Source organism: Mycteria americana, chromosome 7 (assembly GCF_035582795.1).
Source record: "Mycteria americana isolate JAX WOST 10 ecotype Jacksonville Zoo and Gardens chromosome 7, USCA_MyAme_1.0, whole genome shotgun sequence".
In the NCBI taxonomy this organism is placed as follows: domain Eukaryota; kingdom Metazoa; phylum Chordata; class Aves; order Ciconiiformes; family Ciconiidae; genus Mycteria; species Mycteria americana.
In genome coordinates, this window is record NC_134371.1 from 65108553 (window position 1) to 65125846 (window position 17294).

At 40.3% G+C, this 17294-nt stretch overlaps 1 protein-coding gene across 1 annotated transcript in view; it reads right to left on the bottom strand.

Moving 5' to 3' along the window:
- Positions 1–966: 966 nt before the first annotated feature.
- The window catches only part of DAB1 (DAB adaptor protein 1), a 123626-nt gene continuing 107298 nt past the window's right edge, over positions 967–17294 (bottom strand). The window contains exons 11-15 of the mRNA XM_075506647.1: positions 16842–16950; positions 13857–14405; positions 12891–13018; positions 11879–11950; positions 967–2705 (exon numbers count right to left, since the gene is read on the bottom strand). Coding sequence (XP_075362762.1) covers positions 2661–2705; positions 11879–11950; positions 12891–13018; positions 13857–14405; positions 16842–16950 — 903 coding nt within the window. The 3' untranslated portion in view covers positions 967–2660. The remainder of the gene's footprint in view (positions 2706–11878; positions 11951–12890; positions 13019–13856; positions 14406–16841; positions 16951–17294) is intronic.

The window sequence follows — 17294 nt, forward strand, 5'->3', positions numbered from 1 at the left end:
TTTGTTTTTATTTATGAGCGTTGGTAAAGGTAAGACAAAGGTCCACGGTGATGGTCCAGCTGTCTCTCCTGCGACACTAAAATGCCAGCCTCATTCCCTCGGCACCTATTCGTTGCAAGGACTACATAAGTGATCTGCTTCCTACAAATATGACGTCAACGGATCCTCTGAGACACAAATCTCTTCTTTTTCTGTCAACGTTTTACCCCATAAGTGGAAATACACTGATGATACCAAACCTCAAATGTCTATGATGAACCAAAATCGTCTTTGTGGTTCCGTATGCAGGACAAAACCCAAAAGAGCCACTGAGGAAGAAAGTAGCACCATTGTGCAAATTAGGAAAATATTCTTAAAGAAATGTCCTTCAGAAATGCTTTTACCTCTGCTTTTAATCCCGAAACACTTAATCCGCCAAGTTTTAATTCATCTTCTCCGGTTAGAAAACTTGATCTTTCTTCTGATGAGAAAATAAGATTTGCTACAAAGCTGTTTGCACACGACTAAGGAATAAGCATCAAATGATCATGAATGGGGATAAAAGTTCTCTTCTCTGCAGGTTCATTAGGTCTAGTCACAGCTAATTTTTCATTCACATACATTCTGTAACACACATTTCTCTAATTTCTCTAATTCGAAATAAAAGACTGGAATCATGTGAGATTTGGTTGTACATATCAACAATCGCCACCCCAGTTATTCTGTCTTCTAAACCATTTTTAGCTTATAATAGAGATGAAAGAAAGTAAAATATTTATAACTCCAGGCCTATTTTAATCATGACAAAAATGTAAATCCTAATGTGTCAATTTAAAAACAAAATCTGCACAATAACCCTAAAAACTGATTAATCATTTGATTTCTTTAACCTTTTTTCCTTTTTCTATTTTTTCTTTTTTCTTTTTTTTTCTTTTTTTCTTCTTTTTTTTTTTTTAGTGTTAAACCACTAAATTCAATATACTGTAACTGCATAGGATCATCAGGAAAACACATTTGACCTGTATAACAATTCTCTGTAGGGCAAAAATATATAGATTCTTTATGAAAATCATGTGCTAAACATATGAACCCAAACACTGCACTTTTGCTTCATAAATGTAAAAAAAGGAAGTTTTAAATTCTTTTGTTCTGTGTGTAAACAGTTTGATGACTTCTATGCAGAGATTCTGGAATCGCAAAGGAATGTCAATGAAATGTGATTTCTTGGAAGTGGAGTATGTCCGTGTGAAAACTAGATCATAAAATCATGTGTTCCCATTAATTTCACTAGTCGCTGACAAGCTGACTGCTTTTGGCAAATGCTCTTGAGCTTCAGCCCATTATCGTAAGCATGTGAAAAAACATATGTGATGTGAGAACCACAAATTGGGTTTGCCACACCTCCCAAGCACTGCAACTTGCTACCTTCTCTACTGTGTAATGGCATTAGTAAAAGAATTTTCATAACATTTATATTTACAAAAAAACTGGCAATTTTCATTCGAACTCCTTAAAGCCATTTCCCCTTAAACATTTAAAGAGTTTAACAGTAAGACTTTTTTCAAGTTATAAAATAAAAATCCCATTTGATTTTTCTGATGTACAAAAAGTGATAAAGATGAACAATTTGATCACAGAATCAGTTTGTTATTCCAAAATCCATGCCATCCTTGTCCCATTTGTAAAGTCTGCTTCATCCAAATTCCTAAACCAGAATCATACCAGTATTATTTGGCAAATGATTTTTTTTTTTCATCAAAAATGGCACACAGAGAATAAAACACTTGTCTGCATAGCATTACAGCAGCAAGATATTGAAGAAATAAAAATATTCCTTTTCTGCACTTTGTTTAGAGTTTCCTAGGACATACTGACTCTTTCGTCTTTCCTCAGTGGAACTCGATGTCCTTTCTCTACCCACAACATGAGTATTCAAACAGAAAGCAGCATTTCTTCCTCATGATGTGCTAGAACTTAAAGGTCCATTTGGCAACGTTTTCAGTCAGGATGGATAAACGACCGAGTTTTATTCTGTGGTTTCAAGTTAGGAATCATTTCCGCAGGAGGCGTTTTGCTGTTAGGTCTGTCACTCATACAAAACTACAGAATAAGAAATACAAAAAAAATGACACTGCCAGTATTTTTTTGTTGTTGTTGTTTAAATATGTCTACACAGGGGGAAAAAAAAAGGTCAGGATCAGCCTGATGTAAATGATGATGAAAAACATGTCACCATGACATAAAAAGTGCTGACTTGTGCCCAAAAGACTGTTGAATGATAATGCCACTGCTACGTACAGACTCTGCTTTTTGCTCAAAATAAAAAGGATGTCTAATAATAAATTTCCGATGCTCATTATTTATATGTGGCATACAGAAGATAACAAATGTTTAAAAGAAGACCGAGGAGTAAGAATTCCTAGTCTGGATACCCATGACTTGTGGGGACGGGGCTGGACTCGTGGTATGATAAGCAGGGAGATTTTTTTATTTTGTGCTGCCATAGGAATCTGCCATTGGTTGCCAAAAAAAAGTGTCAGGAACACTCGTAGAGCCAGTCCAGGAGGGCAATCATCTCTCCTTGTCAGACAAAATCAATTGGGAAAAAGCATGAAAGCCAAAGGCCTGCCAGGTTGTTGGGTTTCGTTTGAGTCTTGGAGCACCACAAGCCTGTAACAATGCTATTTCTTAGGTCTGTTGATCTGGGCGTAGAGAGGTTCTGCTTCCTGGGGATAACAAAAATAAAATAAGCGGAGATGTCTCCAGACAGTTTTTAGAACATTTTTAGAACATCTGCTTGAGAACAGCAATACCTCGTGAGTCAAAACCCAAAGGAAGTGTTTGTTTTCTGTGCTGCCTTGAGTGATCACGGCACCCCGGTTGAATTGTGAAGAAAACGTGACATTATTTCAGAAAATGAATGCTTACTATCAAGTTCCTCTTCCAGTATTGGCCATGCATCGATCCTCAGGAGGTATTGCTGGGCACAGACATATGAAGAAATGAAATGATAATTTATATGACTAGATGTTTTGAAGTTTACAGGCCAGAAATGCAACTGGCGTAAAACGCTGGTACTCGTCCCAGGCTGAGACCCCCCCCAGCAGCACAACAGCAGAACGTAGCTGTGGGTTTGACACAACTCATGGAGAAAAACACTTGCAAACAGCTGAGCTAATGAAGCTGTGATGGGATTTAAAATAACAATATGCGTTGCCTATGAAGAATGAGGAAAGCTAGCTCTGTGCATTTTGATTAGGAGCCTGTATAACCATTAGTACAATCATTAAAGCTGGGAGGAAAGCATGTCGATTTGCTAACAGATACTTTCTTGGGAATTTCCTGGATGCGGGGGGAAAAAAAAAGCTGCCATGTTCTTCAGTGTTGCTTCATAGCTGACACCCTGTGCTTTAATACTCTGTTCATTTTGGCTGCAGTGGGAAGCAAACCATCCATGGACCCTGGAATCCATTCTACTTCATTTCCAGAAACTAATTTATTAAACTAAGGATGACATCTAAAAAAAGAACAAGACAGGCAGGAAGTCTAATTAATGCCATACTGCATTAACTTTCCACAGCTTGATAAATATTCAAATACCACGCCACAACGTTGAATTTAACCAAGTTAGAATCAACTCATGTTACAGCAGCATCAGCAGAAGCTGACTTTGAGCAAAAAAGACTCTGAAGGCTGGCAAATCACTGGGCATTGCGGAGCACAGAAATATCTGGCAGGGGATGGCACAGGATTTTAATCACTGCTTATAAAAATGATGCTGCTGATGAAAAAAACAGGCCGAAAGCAGATCCCTAGGGCTACATTTACGCAGTGTTCATGGGTGCCTGGCCAGTGCTCCAGGCTGTGCCCTGTCCCAGTGCCCTGTCCTGCCTCACTGTGCATCTCGTGTCAAACGAGGAGCAACACAACAAGGCTCCTTCCAAAATATGACCTGCTTCCTACGTGCCAAGGAAATTTGTCTCTTATTCCTTGAAATGACTACATTTCTGGAGCTTGCAAGAACTCTGCTTCCCCATTTCCCACCTACATGAAGCCCTGAGTACACTACAAGCATTACAGGAGGATGAGAGAAATCCTTTGGAATGATTAAATAAAGGCTGCTGAAATTATCCCCAGCAAGAAGCAAATATATTTTGTAACCTTGAAAAACCGAAGGTAATCCAAAGAGATGACTGAGAGTAAATAACTGCACTTCACATACTGCGTGCTAAGTCCACCTATGCCAATTTTCATGTACCGCAGACATGAAGCTGGCAGAATGATCTATCACAGCTAGTTCAGAGAAAATCTGTACTAATTAATGTGGGAACCTGACACACACCAGGCCATTCTTCAGGCATTTGCTGAACCTGAGGCAAAGGGAAGTGAAAAGGAAGGAGGAGAAGAAAAGGGGAGGGAGGGAAGGAGGGAGGGAGAGCATCGCTTTGGAACAAAAGATGTCAGTTTTTCAAATGCCTTCGGGGAAAAAAAGAGCTTTTCAAAATGTCAAGCCTGCTTGTTAGAGCTGTCCTCAAATATCTTTAAGATATGCAGATGCACTTAAGTAACAGGTGTCCTAAGGTGTCACTGAACTTGACACCATTGGAGAGGAGGAGGAGTTCATCACTGGTCATCAGCACTTTCAACAACGCACGAGGCAGCCTTTAGAATTAGAAATTTCTTTTATCCGTACCCAATATTTATCTGAACATACACTTCATGTGGCAAAGGCCTGCATTTCTCACTGATTTGAATAATTTTTCTTCTCGTAGACCAGATCATTTGGACTGAAAAATGTGCTCTTATGTCTTCCTTTTAGTTGATTTCCCCCTTCAGAAGCCTAAACGAGAAATTAATTGCAGTAATTGCGTGCCATCTTCTCAGCCAAATTTTTTTGTCAATGACTGAGATTTGTTTTCTAATATTTTGAGATAATTCAAGCAGTGCATCTTGCCTGAGCCCAACATTGCACATGGTATCTGTAAAGTATTGATAATGATACTCAAGAGAGCAAAAGGGAGCAGAAAGGGACAGAAAAGAGGGAAAAGGAGAGGCGAGTGCTGCTGACTTCACGGATAGCTTCTCTCACAATGCCAGGCAGGGGGGCTTCACAAGCATTATTTCGGAGGGTCTCGGAAGCAGAAATAAACCCCCTTCTTTTTACATACGCCACTCAAAAGTCCCAGGGAATGTCATTAAAAGGCAGGCGAGCCTAACTCTTCTCACAGCATCGGAATCATCTCACCAATGTTTTCTGCTTTCTACTTCTACCACTGCGTTAGGAACAGATCCGGAGGGAAGGAAATGAAAGAATGGGTTTTTGTCAGAAAAAAAAAAGAGGAACAAATAAAATAGCATACAAAGCTTCCAATTCGCATAAACACCTTGAATCTTAAAGTGCTTTCCTTTCTATAGGATTGGCCCAGAAGCACTTCTGATGTGCTTTGATCAACCCACAGGGAGAAAAGAAGAAGACAACTGGCAGCACCTTTTTTTGCTGCTAAATCCTACTTGAAGGCTTCTATCAGCTTTGGGGATATGCAATTTCTGGCAGATGTTTGAAAAGTAAATGTTTTCCTTTATGTTGGGAAGCTGCTATCAAAGTAGCGTTTAGCTATATTCTCACATACTAATGTGGCTCTTCACATTGAACGGTAGCCTTTAAATAACGAGATATTGCAGGAAGAGGATATGAATTCACAGGTCAGGTATCTGACCAAAGTGACAGGTTGCAGTAAGGGACCAGAAATGTCTAAATATACACGCCTCAAGTTAGACAGCTAAATATTTAGGAAGCTACACGTATGTTGTGTAAATGTTGAGTTACGAACTCTCTCAGAGTTAATTGCAAAACCTGCCAAAGAGAATATTTTCCCTATGTGTGCTACATTTACATATTCCAGAGATACTTCATGCTTAAAATCAGTTTATTCTTCCCATTTTAAGGAACATTTTGCACAATAAGCAAGACTGTAGCAAACAGTAAGTATTTCTGCTATAGTACACTACTGCATGAGGTAACAAGGTTGCTAATGGTTTTGAATAAGATTATGTAAATACTAGAAGTAAATCTGCATCCAATTTAAAGATATTAACATCTGTTCCCCAGCAGAACTAATCACTGGAGAACATCTCTTGAAAGATTCAGCATCTACTTGGGCTTGCGTAGGTGATCTCGCTCACAAAACGTAACATGGGACTTGGTTAGGAAGAAACTATTTTTACATTGGCAGTCCTTTCATCATTGCAAGGCACCCTGCTATGTGCAAAGCTTCAGGCAAGATGTACTGAATTGTAGAGGTGAGGCCTGAATAGATTTCTTTGCCCTTTACAACAAACAGATTCTCAGCATCAGTTTTACTCCTGGCTGACTGATCAGAAAGGGCAGACTCACATGATAAGAGTTTCATGAAATAAGTGTGCTGGAACGCCAGCCAAAATGAGAATCTTGTGTTGGGGATGCAAGTGAAGGGAACGGGAGTGCAATGCGTCTTCTCTACTGCATGCTGACTCAATAAAATAGGACATAGTAAACTTGGCAAGCGAGATTCAAATTAAGTATCTTTGGTGATAAGACAGGTAATTCCTATTGGCCCGTTAACAGCCAGGGGCTTATCGTTGGTTATTTTTATTACAGTTAGCCTCCATTAGCGGCATAAATACAGCAACCTTCTAGTTCGGGAATATGACTGGAGAGTGCCTCTACTCTTATTATAAAGCTACCTAGAAATATTTCCTAGTCTCAAATATCTAGTTTAATTATTAGCATTTTAACGGTCTCTGTCATTTTAGTATCAAGATGGATGCTATACATCTATAAAACGAGAAAGCAATGAGAACTACTCAGAAAGATGAACCCTGCTCCATCTTGGTCCCAGCATAGAAACATGCCTGTTATTTCTGCGCCCCTTTCCTAACAAAACAGTAGCCACACAATTATATTTTCTGTCTACATATCTGTCAATTCTCCTTCAGAACTTTTGAACCCGATGGCCAATTTGAAGCAAATTGTTCAGAAGCCTCAAAGACACTAAATTATCGCAAGTGCCTTTCTTAAATCAGTTGTTGTGCAGAAGACAGGGAACTTTTAAATGACCTCATTATAGAGAAAGCTAGGAGAGCTCATCCCCTAATTGAATTGCTGGATTGCCAATCAGCAAGTACACGGCTCTACGCATGCTACATAGTATGGTGTCTCTTGTTTAGAGGAAGACGTTGGAGAAATGGAAGGGTACCTGGCTACTTCAAGTGGGCTTGGAGACATTGGAAGAGGTGAGAAACCTGTGTTTGAGCTGGCCATATTCAAAGGGGATAGCTCGAAGGGGATTCTAGCAGCGGAGACAAAGGCAAATCTGCAGGATGCCTCTGTTCACAGAGCAGCCTGGATTTCTCTGGTCTTGTCCCTTCAGATTCTCTGGGAAATATGATGATGGACAAAGGAGCATGGGGCCTGAAATGACAATTTTAGGATTACTCTGGAATGAAGCAGTACTTCCCAAACTGTGACCTCTTTCCAAATGCACAACCCTATCTACTTTTTCCCTCTCAGGTTCACAGCCCTGCTCAGTGCTGTGTCTTGAGTTTGAGAATGATAGCTCTAGAGCCTACAGTAAGAATAGATCACCTATAATCATCATCAATTTCTCTTTGGACTCTATTCAGTTCCTATTGAGCCAGATGAACAAAGGTAACAGATCCTGCAAATATAGCCTTTGATATTTTGAGCCCATTCAGATTCTTCGCGCAACAGAAAGCAGGCAGAAAGGAAGAGGAGATTGTAGAATCAGCTTAATATGCCCTCCTGAGGCTCACCAAGCTCCCTGATAAGGCAATGCTTTGTCTGTAAGTTGCTGTTTTCTTTCAACTTCTTAACAACAGCCCAAATAAAGAGTTACAGTAGTCCATCCTGGAGCTGACTAAGATTATTAGGAACATTTATCACTAAGAATGGCACTCGCTCAAAGATGGTTGATGGCAGCGGGCCATCAAAGTACCACCAAAAACTGATAGACAAATATTCTAATGAACTGTTGCTCTCCTGACAGTGCTGATAGCATCATGAAGGGTGTGACATATTTTGAGGGCTTATAATTGTCTGCACACATTTCACAGAACAACTAAACAACTTTTTGAGGAAGACACGCTCTAGCCACAAATGTTTTGAAGGCTTCCCGAGAATCTCTCGTGACAGACTGCCAGCACAAGTCTTGAACTGGGCAGCCTATCAATAAAGACGTATTTGTTCCAGCATTCAAAATGGCTTTTATTGCAATAACTGTGGTATCAAATATCCCCTTATTCTCTTTCAGAAGTTTCACCCTGTTGCTAATTTGCCTTCAAGAACCAGTTTGTGTGGTCCATACGGAGTTAGACAACATTTGTGATATCCGATCCCAGTATTCAGGCTGAATTTATTCTTTCCACAATCAGGATGTTTTGTTAGGAGATGCCGGCCAACTTAACCACAGGTATCTGAAGAAGCCTGACATCAGAGAGTCAACGTTTGCTCCTCTCCTTCCCTTTTCTCATCGTGTTTGAAGGCTCCCCTTTCTATAGCCTTTGCTAAGCTTTCGATTGTATAGCTTCAGGACTTCCTAGTGTCACAGCCTGCTAGACCCATTGCTGAGGCTGAGTTAGGGGCTGAGGCTGAAACACTCCCAAGAACAGAAGTATCCGCACCGGCAGGGTCTGCACCTAACACCCTGTAATTCAGGCTGATTGGGTGCACTGGTGCAAAGGGGATGACCGGGTGAAAACTCCTCTGTTCATACTTCTTGCTTTAATCCAAAATGTCAATAATAAGAAATGTTTAACATATTTGGTAGAATTGTAGCTAAATACAGTTCTTTCCCTCTCTCGCCTTTCACCATAGTTATCCCCCACACAGTCTCTACAGATAGCAGTAGGGATTAAATGTAAGTCAGCTGAAGATGGCAGTCGTCTTATTCAGTGTTCTCCTCACCTCTTCTGGAAAATCACTGTCCATCCTCAATGCCGCTCATGAACAAAGGGAAAACAACTGAATACAAATCTTGCTATGAATAACTCTGCAAATAGTTGACTTTGTTTCACCTGTGAAAGTTAGGCCTGTCTGCTTCTTATCTCCAACCATAAAGGGACAAAAATGTAACATATCCCTAAAATGTCACATTTACCTACTAAGAATCCATAGCTATTCGTAGAAGAGTTACTTATAAGAACGGCTACTGGTAGGATGAGGATTTTGAGAGCTTAAGTTGAAGATCGCAAAAGCAAGAGAGGAAAACCAGAAAAATGAAGATAGCAACTGAAAGATGCTGAATTATTTCTACATGAGAATATGGAGTATCAGAAGGAATCAAGAAACCAGATTGCTAAGGTACCTTGAAAGATCAGGACACAAAATACTAGGCAGGTGAGCATTCTGAATACATCGAGACAAGGTAAGTAAAGATATTATATGGGCACAGCTGATTTCATAGAGATGCTGGGAACAGATATATTTGAAATTTCTGAACACAATACTATGTCATGCTCCTCAGAGGACCATTCATCTGAGTTGTATACTGTGCTGTTCTTGGTGTGAAGAACCATGTTCTAAAGAGCGAAGTAATCTCCCATCTAACACACAAAAGTGGCTTTTATGCAGACTGTGATTCTTTTGTACTACATGTTTCTCCCTGTTAAGTTTCTCCCCAAATGCGGAGCTCAATACACAACACAGTAGTAAGTCCTGAATTGATAATTTTCCATGGAGATTAGGCTTTCCGTTACTCTGACGATACTAGGCTTCAGAATTAGATGGGCTGGTTTTAGCAAGTCTGTTTCCTATGGACTGCTGCTGAATGGCGCTGCACAGAGGCACAATGATATCAGTGTAACTTCACTGGCGAGAGGCTTTCTTTTTGTTCAGCTTCCTGTTCCTGCCTACAGCTTTTAGGAATTACTATAATACGATAATCAGTAAAATTATTTAACATTTCCCAGAATATACTTCTGAGAATTATACATATTTTATGCAAGACTCTACAAGGATTAACAAAAAATATAGAAAAAACATACGGAATCACTGGTAATATACTGTTCTTGTAGCTCCCAGAGACCCTTGACAGGTAAGAGTATGTATTTTACTAAGCGTTATATAAAAGCAGAATAAAAGGAGTCCCTCACTTGACTGCCTTACACAGTAATATGCATTAACAGACATAAACTACTGTTTCAAGTTATTTCCAGAACTCCTGGTTGAAACTAGTGTGTGATGCTAGTTTACAAATGATGCTAACTATATTTGTGACAGGCAGAAAACTAGAAAGAGATTTTAGCATTATTCTCCCCATGATGAATTTCAGAATTACCCTGACTAGGATAAACAGCAATAAACAAATATATATGGGTTTGCAGAGTGTATGACTCAGATAAAGGTCAAATTCTCTTTCCTGATCTAGGAAAGAACTCTTGAAATGGTCTGAAGCTGGGATAGGCAGCTATGCCAGTGCTGGCCGAGGTCAGGCAAAGGCAAAGCCAAATTACTACGTGGCACCATCCATCTGCAGAAGCAGTTCTTGCTGGAGTACAATAACCAACAGATGCTCTTGCTAGAACAGCTCATCCCAGCTTGACTCTGTCCTTACACTGTCATTTTTAGACTCAATGAGACACAAAGCTTAATGCTACTTTTGCTTTAGCCCCCAAGAGCTGAGCATGACGTTGGTGAAGCTAAAGAAGATGCCTTCTCACAGCACCACATATTATTAAGAGACAATCTTATTACTCCCAAGTGGATCAAAGCTAAGTTACTGTAAGATTTTTTTTAACCATATTTAATGTACGAGGTAAACTGACTCCTAATGAAACTATTAATTTTGAGCTGAAACCGAATTACTTCAGCTCAGGGTAGATAAGTCACTGGTAAACACAGTGCAATTTCTGTACAAAAATTAAAAAGGTGCTGCCATTGTTACGGATTTGCTCCAGGAGCTCTGTGCTGAAGCACAGAAGCAGTATCAGATCACTTATTTGGGTAATACAAAACATGAATGGCAGACAGGGAGAAGATAATGAAACATATCCTTCAAATAGTAACACTAGAGAGTATTTGGATGGAATAACAATGCTCAACACCCATAAAACTTTGTAGCTTTACTGTCTTTTTGGCAAAACATATATACTGTATTGAAACAAATCACAGAACATTCACTGGCAGCCACATTTTCTAACGTGTTCTGTAACACAAAAGATGAAAAGATCATCTTTCCCGTCTGTCTGGATTTAAATGACTTAATTTGATGAATAATTTTTAAAACATCAGTATGCCAATGGTAACATGAATGATCATAATTTTCCAATGTTTTTAATTTGCAGTTGGAGATAAAAATACACAAACCCATTTCAATATTTTTTACATCCAGATAATAAATGTGCTTCTTCTACTGATTATCACATTGATTTAGGGTAGAGGTTCATGTATCATTACATAATTTTATTTAATGTTTGTTATGTCTATGGGTAAGATGTCTTATTCCATTTAGTATGTTACATCTGACTGAAGGCCAGAGTGGATTTCATAACAAAAAAACGTTCTGCCTAATACATTGTTAGTAATGGCTCAGTTTCCCTACCTCCCCTTAGAATTTGAACATGAAAATAAGTTTACATTTCTTTAAAGCATGCAGGCAGCTGAAACACACATATTTGCATAAGTTGCAACACTTAGTGAATGGCAAAAGCCATGCAAACCACTGAGCATGAGGAATACACTGTGGATAATGGAGAGGAAAAACAGAAGAGATGAAAAGGAAAAACAAACCATGCATCCATGAAAGCAATGGTAGGCACTGGTGGAAGAGTAAGTGAGCACCTCAAGGTGTAGAGGAAAAAAAGGACAGATACCTACCCCAACCTGCGCTATCTAGCTACCGACCTGTGGACTTATAGTATCACCAGTTGGCTCACCAAATGGATCACTGTTGGATGAGGCCTGAGACCCATCAGGCTAGAATACAAGAACATAACACCTTTTTTTCTCAACAATAAGAAAGTGAAAAGTCAACATGAGGTTATTTTCATGCTGTGGGCATAACAAGTACATCCTATCTCATCAAAACCAGAAAGTGAGACCTCACTGCTGATAAGTTCTCAAAAGCCATAATGGTGTCCTATAGCTGATGCAGGCAGGAAAGGACCACACCAGTACCTGCTGGAGCCCATGCAGGAGCTGCCACAGACTTCAGAAGGTACTGGATCAGACAAACCAGAACTGCAAAAGGGCCTGAAAACCAGTGAATCTATGTGAATCAGAAAGAGTCCAAACTTGCGTTATTTTGTACCTTTGGGTCCTTTTTTGTACAGACTCCCTCTTGCCTTTGGCTTTGGCTCACTTAGGCTCTTATCTGCCTAAGATACCTTGTGATTTAAAGTCATTGCTTGGATAACGTTTCTTGCTTTGGTCTACTGAGTCTAAGGCAAAGAAATCACATACTGAGGGCCAGAACATTGAGGAATGTAACTAGGCAAGCAACTGGGATGCAAGAATGTGCAAGACAACATCAACCATCATCTTTTAACACACAAACTTTCCCATCTCTTTCTGCAGCCTCAGCATGTATGTTGTTTTACCTCGGACTCCCTTACCATCAACAAGTGAATGCTGGTATGCTAAAACAGACACTGGATACAACTAACATATATAACCTTACATATGAACTCTGAGTTTGGTTCCTTGTATGCAATATTAGTGCACATCAACATAAATGTCATGCTTTTAGCTATCAAAACTGAACTGGGAAGTGAATGCTGTCTGCAGCTCCCCCTTAAATACCACCCAGCCCTATTAGAATAGTTATTTCTGACACTACCAAACAACATTGAAGTAACTTCGGTCTTTTCCAGCTAAAAAGAGCTAATCAGTATTTAGAAACCTTGTTGCTACTCACAGCCTCTGGCTCCTCACTTTTGCTTGGGCTTTCAAACCCCTCTTCAAAGAGGTCATCTGCAGCAGGATCACTGGTATGAGATGCTGATGATTTTGATGGAGAACTCTGTCTGGGTGCAGGGGTTGGAGCTAAACAAAGATTAAGGTAACAGCAACAGAATATATATCCGTTAATTTGTTCAGAAAGACACAGCAACACAAAATTTGTTCATGCTTTAGAGCCCTCAATTTTTATTACCCCTGAAAATTATTTTCTGACGAGGAGTTGTAAGAGGTGAATTTGAACACAGAAGTCATTATCAATTCCATATATTTGATTTCATTCAGCCGTTCCCAAATTAAGTTTGGCTGCATCTGGCATATGTCTTTAGGAACCAGGGAGATGCCGTTACATTCCAATAAGAATGCATGAGTCACCTGCCCTATGGCAGGTAAGCGAAACAGAAGGTCTCTGGCTGGCCCTGGTAAATCTCTGTCTCATGAATTCCTCTTTTCAGCAATCTGCAAAATCCCCCATCTCCATGCTACAAACATGATAAGCTTATTTTACAGCTCTTCAATGAATTTCCTCACATGTCCAATACACCAAGCTATTAAAATAAATACCCATCCCCTAATTTCTGCAAAGTATGGCTTGAATGGGACATAAGTGAAACCATTTGTAAGGCTGAATGTCACGGGCATTTTCTAACCAGCTTGCATGTCCCTAGCACAGAACATATATTACTGTCTGCTTAGAAATGACATTTCAGACTGCAGCTATCGGGGCTGTTGATTTCAATGGTCTCTGAAATTCCTCCCTGATAATTTTCTTTACGGCTGGAACACATTTAATAAGCTAGACCATGCATGAACGTTCTCAGTCCATATCTGTGTTGCAATTTACTGTACGAGAAAAAAAAAAAAAAAGGCTTTGAGGAGCAGTCACATCTGAGGAAAGTATGGCTGAAAGCATATAAATACTCACGTGAATTTGTAGATGGTGTCGTGGAAGTCACAGGAGTCAAATTTAACTGAGAGATGTCAAAGTCATCACAATCATCTGCTTCCTGTGCCATCCCAACTTTGTTAAAGTAACTTGAGAAGGCCTCTGAGGTACAACTGAGGGAAGGCTGATCTGGTTTTCTTGATGGCACTGGTGGAGGCTGAGCCATCTGGAAATCTTTAAACATTTCTTTTCCCATTTTCTGTCTGGGCCTGTCTGTCTGTGGACTCGATCTGTTGGAATCACTTGTGGGTGGAACAGTAGCTATAGGAGCAATGGTACCTTGAAACATGGCTGCTTGTAAAGGCAAAACAGTTTGTGTTGGCATGAAGGCAGTTGGTGGGAACTGACCAGCTACAGATGGCCACGGTTGCTGAGTAGGAGGGAAAATACCGGGTTGGCCCCACGCTATCGGCTGTCCTCCCTGCATCACCTGAGCAACTGGAGGCTGAGCACCCATGGCCAACTGCTGTTGAACAAGTGGTTGCTGTCCCCAGAATGAGGGCAGAACAGCTCCCATGGCAACATAACCTTCAAAGAATAAAGAGAGCAGGGGAATTAAAAAAAAATGAAAGATTTTAAGACTACTGTCAAGAGCACGCAGAAAAAGCTACACAATAAATCAGAAACATGCAGGCTACATCAGTGTTCCGAGAGCTTCAGCACACTTAAAAAGAAAACTGAAAGACATGGTTGAATTCACATCACTGAACAAATACTTGTATACAAAACCACGAATTGGTAGATATTGGCAAGAATCCTTCCCCTCATCTGAACAAAAAAGTTCTTCTTTTCCTCAGTGATTACTCCCTTGGGTCTGTGAAGACCTGTGTGCATGGAGCTCAGCAGCAGCTGGCCACCTGGCAGCTCCCTTCCCCAGGGCTCTGTCAAAGCACAGCTGGGGTCAGTTTGGTCAAACCACAGGAGCTCCCAAAACACTCCCTAAACTCATCCCCTTGCAGCACAACCCTGCTCCTCACCACTGAGCTCTGCAGGCTCTTCTTGCTACCCTGACTCTGCTCATCCTCTGCCTTTCACCTCCGCCTGTCCCGTTCCTCTCGGGGCAGGGGTCTCTGGGACTGACCGTGATGCGCTGGGTCAGGCTGGGATGGAGTTCGTCTTTTCAGAGCAGCCCATACGCTGCTAAAAAATGAGCTGCCAGAGCAAGCAGAGGAAAGGAAGAGGACGCCCAGGACTCCCTCCCCTCTGCATAGCTTTGCCACAGTTCCTCATCCTTTTTGCTTTTATTCTTTGTTGGGGAGAGTGACTTGAACACCAGCCAACTCCTGCCAGTGGCATAGAGACAAAACTGGTTCTAAGTTACAGGGAAGCACCTTCATATATATTAGATAGCAGCTCAAGGGCCCTCTAATGACAGCGCGACCTTCTTGCAAGAGAAAGACTCTATACCATCTCTTCTGAAACAGTCACAGTTCAAACCGTTGGGACACCGAAGAGCAAAGCAGGTGTCTCAAATTGCATAATAAAAAGACAGAGCCCAAATGAATTCAGATTAAAAAAAACACATTTGGTTATTACCCGGTTACTTGAGAACATCAAAAAGGTCCTGAGCTTCTCCTGTACTACATACCTAATAACAACAAACTGCTTCAGGTATTATGCTAAAGCCTCTCTAGTTGGAGAGGAAATTGAAGATTAAAAATAAATTATAATTGCTTCCTGTCAGACCTGAACCCTCTTCTCAAGCTACCAAGAGTCTGACTGTGTAGGAATTATATGCTCAGGTGCTTTGCTACTTACAATGAAAAAAAAAAAAAAAGAAACCAAAACTACTGTAACAAATGTTACAAATTAAACCACGTAATACAATTATGTTCCACTGACACAAGTATTATGCTTTACAGATATGCTGTTTCACATTTAAATTAATGATTTACTGCTAATACTTTACAATATGCAACCTCTCTTTTACTTTTAATACTGTCGTAGCTTTAAAACTCCTGTTTCTAACCCGAGTGTTTTTCTGAGTCCTCCTGTACCTCTTCCCCTTTGCTTTATTTCTAGGCTGTTTTGTAATGCTAAATGTAAGGGTGATTGCAAAGTCGTAAAGGGAAAAGCCCAAAATAAAAATAAAATAGAAACAGAACTTCAAAAGACTAAATTAATGAGCGATGAAAGAACGGTAACTGAGATATAGGTCTATTTCAATAGATGGCTATGATGGATTCTCCAGATGCCCTTTTATCTTGCCCCCACTGTAACCTCGTCCAAGCAGCGAGGGTTTTCATCTGACGTTATCCCCGAACACTTCACCATCAGTGTAACCTTTCTGAGATGCAGTGGCTAACCTGATGCTGCAACGCAGCCCATCAGAGAAGGAGGTAACCAATTAGAAAGTCACTGTTGAATGATTCAAGGCACTCCTCCTTTTTTTTTTCCGTAAGTGGAGCTGAGAGCACTGCTCTTGCAGTGCTCCGAGTATCCCAGGGAGAAATCAGCAGTCAAAACCACATGCCTTGTGTGTCTGCCGAATGCTACACACCTTTTGAATTTTGAGCACTTTGAGGAACACAGAAAAATCTAAAGGAAATACCAGGATTTGACTAAGTGGAATACCTTTGAAATGCAATTGAATTCTCCGTGTCTCATTCTCTATTTACTGGAGACAGCACAGGATATCATTGCTACCGCAAAGACAGCAAAGCTAAACTAAATGGTTTTTTCTCTCTTGCTACGGTACCTAGATGGTATGTTATCCAGCTGGCTGAACTATGGTTGAACTCCCAGTGACTTTTTTGGCTTTTGTTTTAAAAAATGTGGGTAAATTCAAAATACTGTACTCCCTGCTTGTTAAAGACTTGTTTTGCCTTGCCCTGCAGCACTGTCCTCAAAATCCTTTCCCATTTTCTCTGTACTAAATTAACACCCCGAGTACTGAAATGCAAACCAGAGCTGAGAACTGATCACCAAATTTGAGTCAAGCTCGTATCTCCCCAGATTTCTTACCTGAGGGTACGGCAGCAGTGCTGAAAGGTACAGAACCAAACATGTCTGTACTAGCAGGAAGTGACTGGGATGAAGATGGGATAAAGGCATCACCTGGAGTAGCAGGAGTCTGCAAGAAAACAGGAATAAAATACAATGGTGACATATCAGCTGCAGCTTCTGCAGCACATACTTTGCTGTCACATCATCCGTAACTCAAAAAATACAGGTTTGGAAGGAAGGAAGAGAAAGAAAAAAGAATGGAAAGATGTAGACGGAAAGAAGCAATAGAAATAACAGTATTAGAATTTGCTGGAGACAGGAGAAAAAGAAAGAAAATGAGAGAATTTGTACCAGACAAAAAAATAAATATAAAATTTGCCTGGAATACATCACATGCAAAATATTGACATCATTTCTTCCTCTAGGACATACAGACTTGTGATTCTAGGTTTTAGGTGACAAGCAGTAGAG